The sequence below is a fragment of the Corylus avellana genome, chromosome ca6 (assembly GCF_901000735.1).
Source record: "Corylus avellana chromosome ca6, CavTom2PMs-1.0".
Classification (NCBI taxonomy): Eukaryota; Viridiplantae; Streptophyta; class Magnoliopsida; order Fagales; family Betulaceae; genus Corylus; species Corylus avellana.
The window spans coordinates 28,455,417-28,459,465 of record NC_081546.1 but is presented as its reverse complement, the minus strand read 5'-3'; the positions used below and the strand labels follow the sequence as shown (position 1 = coordinate 28,459,465).

The 4,049-nt window shown below is 36.7% G+C and overlaps 1 protein-coding gene across 1 annotated transcript; it reads right to left on the bottom strand.

Moving 5' to 3' along the window:
• Positions 1-1,260: 1,260 nt before the first annotated feature.
• LOC132185554 (UPF0481 protein At3g47200-like) lies at positions 1,261-2,292 on the bottom strand. Its single transcript, XM_059599317.1, has one exon. It carries the CDS (start codon positions 2,290-2,292, stop codon positions 1,261-1,263), a length of 1,032 nt encoding a protein of 343 aa, XP_059455300.1.
• Positions 2,293-4,049: the final 1,757 nt, after the last annotated feature.

Below are 4,049 nucleotides of genomic sequence, written 5' to 3'. Positions count from 1 at the left end.
TATTTATATTTTCTATCTATAATTTTTTTGTTATTTTCGTTTAATTATCTTCTGTTTGGTTGCCTAGAAAATTGAATAAAAGTTAGTAAACCTATATGTATGTATCTATGGAGTCTGATTATCCAGAAATGGAAAACCCCATAGGCATCTAAATTGAAATGGATTTTTCGATTTAAATTCGATACTCGATGATTTTGTACTTCTAAGAAACCGTAAAGTGCATTATATATATATATATATATATATATATATATATATTTGTCCTTTTGATATTGTGCCGACATTTTATATTTATAATATATCAATTTGAGCACATATTTATGAACTTTTATAAAAAAAATTTTGTGATGTATATATTGTGTGAATTACCAAATTTTTAGAGTGGAAAAAATTTTAAGACACCAAAAAAATTTTAACGACACCTCTAATATGAAATGTCTGGCTCCGCCACTAATAGTGACTAATAGCGGTGACATGTGATATGATTTGATTCCTTTAGCGTCGACAAAATATATTATTAGCAGCTGCAAAATTGAGTGTGATTATTAGTGGTGACCCACACAAATTACCGCTATTGATCAGGAGCATCGGACCAATAGTGTGAACCGCAGTAGCGGCGATAAAATACCGCGGCTAAGGAGCCAGATGCTTATATATATATATATATATATATATAAATTAAAAACCCATTTTACCAATGAAAAAGTTGCAGTATATATATGGTGAAAATTCTTTATTGCATATTTATATATAATTTCACCTAACTCATCAATTTAATTACTTATACAATGCAATAAAATAAGAAATATATAATAAACACATGCTTTAATTAGGATTTGACATAATAAGCATAGACGGTGTAGAAGGTCTGCAACAACGTAAGCAGCAAGAGCACAATGGCAGCCAACACGGATATGAACGACCACGGCGAGTCAAAATACCTGGCCTTGAATCTCGCCCACAGCACTTTCCAGTCAGTCCCGTAACAGGCGTTGACATCTTTGAACAACTGGGACAGGTAAAACTGATCCTCATCAAACGCCAGGTCCTTTCCCATCTTGTTGATGAAGAGTACGATGTCGCCGTCTTTCCCGAAGTAGTTGTCGAAGATATCGTTGTGGCATAGGTGGTCGACGTCTTTGGCGGTGTTGACGAGGCAGTCCAATAATCTAGCGTAAACCGTGAACTGCTTGGAGGGAGTGTTGTGCAACTGCTCGAATGCCACACAGTTGACCAAGAAAGACTTCATGTGGTAGTCCATTATATGGTTATATTCGGCATCTCGATTACTCCGTTGCAGAATATCCCCTTCCCCTTCTTGAATTTCACGTCCAAGAAGCTGTCAGCTTCTCTCCTTCGGAGCTTAATCCCCGCTCGGCGGAGCTTTGAGATGCAGTAAATAAGATCTTTTCTCTTGTTTGATGGCTCTGAATTGGAAATGGCAATACGGGTCTCTTCTTGATCGGGCTGGAGCAGCAAACTTGACCGAACCAAGTCCAGCAAGTGCAATGGTTTTGGATAATTATTGCGTGTTGCCCTCTTGAGGAAATTGTCTATGACTCCGTCGGGCCTTTGCATTACTTTGTTTAAGAATTTCAAAGCCAGCAAGGACAAGGAAGCATCGGAGTCCCCAGGCATTTTGAAAGTTTGAAATAATTCTTCCAGAACAAAAAAGGGGATCTGATTCCCAACCAGAAGAAGGTCCCCGTATATATATGGTACTGCCCAAGCCATGGTGGCCAGAGGGTCGTCGCGTTCGAACACTTTCTCTACTTTGTCAGCCTTTTTAAACAACTCTATCAAGAAGCAACCATCAAGCACCATCAACTTCAGGAACCGACATTCCATCTCGTCGTTCTCGAGGTAATTGATATCTTTGGAATAATACTTGCTCGCTTTCTTTGCAAGTCGGCTTATGCTTTTGCTTTCCAATAAGTCATTTAAACTTATTTGTTTCCTATGGAGTAAATGGCTGATGAGGAACTGCCGCTTGTGCTTCTTCATCGCCTGGACTTGTTCCTCGCCGCCGTGGTAGGGCCCGATGGAGACGACCCGGGGCTCGTACGCCTTCTTCGTGTTGATATCTGCCAGCGTCTTGGGTACAGTGTAGATGCAGCAATTCTTGGACATCTCACCTTCCACTTCCAACTCATCTTCCGAGTCCGTGGATTCTTCTGGATGAGTTTTTGTCAGATCACCTTCCAACTCTTCTAGCGACTCCATGGAATATTCTTTTTTCTTCCCAGCTCTCTTGGGGTCGTTCTTGGAGATCTCCGACTTCTTAGGAGGCATTTTGGTATGTATGGGTGTGAAGTGTGAAAATGGAGGTGTGAAGATGAAGCTTTTATCGGGGGAGTTGAGGGGAACACATCATGTTAGCAACAAAGAGTTAGGGTCAATAAAAGTTAAAAAAATATCCTTAGGTACCTTAGTCCTGCCCTCCCCCCTTTGTATTCGCCACCGGTAGGAAATCTCAAAAAGCATTACATAAAATTGTAAGGTACCTTAGTCAGCGTAGGGCTTTTTTTTTTTTAGGGGCTAAAAAGTATGTTTAACAAAAAATTTGTTTGAAGAAAAAAGTACCTGTTTAGTAAAAAATGAATATGATAAATAATTGTAAAAAATATTAAAGTATTGATTAAATAATTAAATTTACATCTGTTTAAACTTTAAGGACTTCACTTATTAAAAGAAAATTTGATTCTACACGAGATTTAAGCTTTTGAAGTAAGTAATAAGTTTTATTTTTATTTTTAAATAACATTTTTTTTTTTCTTTTGAAAATATTAGTTTAGGCATTTACTGGGGGCGGTATTAATGTTGTTACTCTTGTGAGAGTCTAACATACATGTGATCAATAAGGCTTAAATAAATTGGATACGAGACAAAGGGGCAGGTGTGAGAGGGACCCTACCCACGTTGTCATCAGTTAGGTGTGTATACAATTACAAACATAATATTAGTACGTAATTAAGACACTAACAAGGAACAAAAGCAAATATGAACATAATTTTTGTTTGTCTAAAATAATTTTATTTAAGGCGCCTTCGGCAAGTAAATAAACCTCGTTTATTTGTCGAAACGTTTTATATTTATCAATCCCATTCACTTTGTCAGCTGTCTCTTTTGTTGTCTTGCATGTGGATCATTATAGGATGGTAGATTCGATTCTCACCTTACATGCATCTAAGTCTATTAATTTACTTTTTTTTTTTTTAAAAAAAAAAAAGGTTTCTCTGGATAATACGCAAGCAATGCTTTCGTGGGAACTTGACGTCACTTATGAACTATGATCAAGTACGTACATACATGTTGCATTGCCATATATGTTTGTATCAAAGTAATATAGTTACTATGAATTGGTCTTGTGGGTTAAGACATTTGTACAAGACTTAGGTGTGGCTTATTCATCACAACAATAATTATTCAACTACAACAAAATACGTACAGACGAGTTTCAATAATTATTCTGAAATGAAGGCTTTAGACTTTTTTAAGAGGATGAACTCTAGGGGTGGCCTGCGGGCCACTCCACTTCACCTAGGGGTGGCTTGCGCAAATCACCCCTTGCCCACCCCATAGGAGTTGGAGGTAGCTAGGGGTGGCAGCCTTACTGTTGGCCACCCCTTCAATTTTTTTTTTTTTTTTTTTAAATTTAATTTTTAAATTAAATTAATAAATAATTATTATGTTGACGTGACAAAATGGTGTGTTTTGATTGGGACTAACGGGCATTAAAAAAATTTAACGGTGGAGATTTATTTAGCATTTTGATTAACCCAAGAAGTAAAAAGCTTAAAAAAAAAATCTAGGAATTTTTCAGTTTTTGCGGGTTGGCATTTCGATTATTGGGGCGTTTAAAAAATTGAGTGCTTTTTCATTTTTTTTTTTTTTGGTACTTTCTTACCTTTCATTTGTTATTAATATTTTCTGCTCTCTTGGCATGGAGTTTCAAATAATTTGTGCCGAGAAATCTGCACAATACTGGACTATTACTGGTGCAAACTTCTCTCACTCTTTCACATTTCTCTTTATTTGCTTGCAGTTTT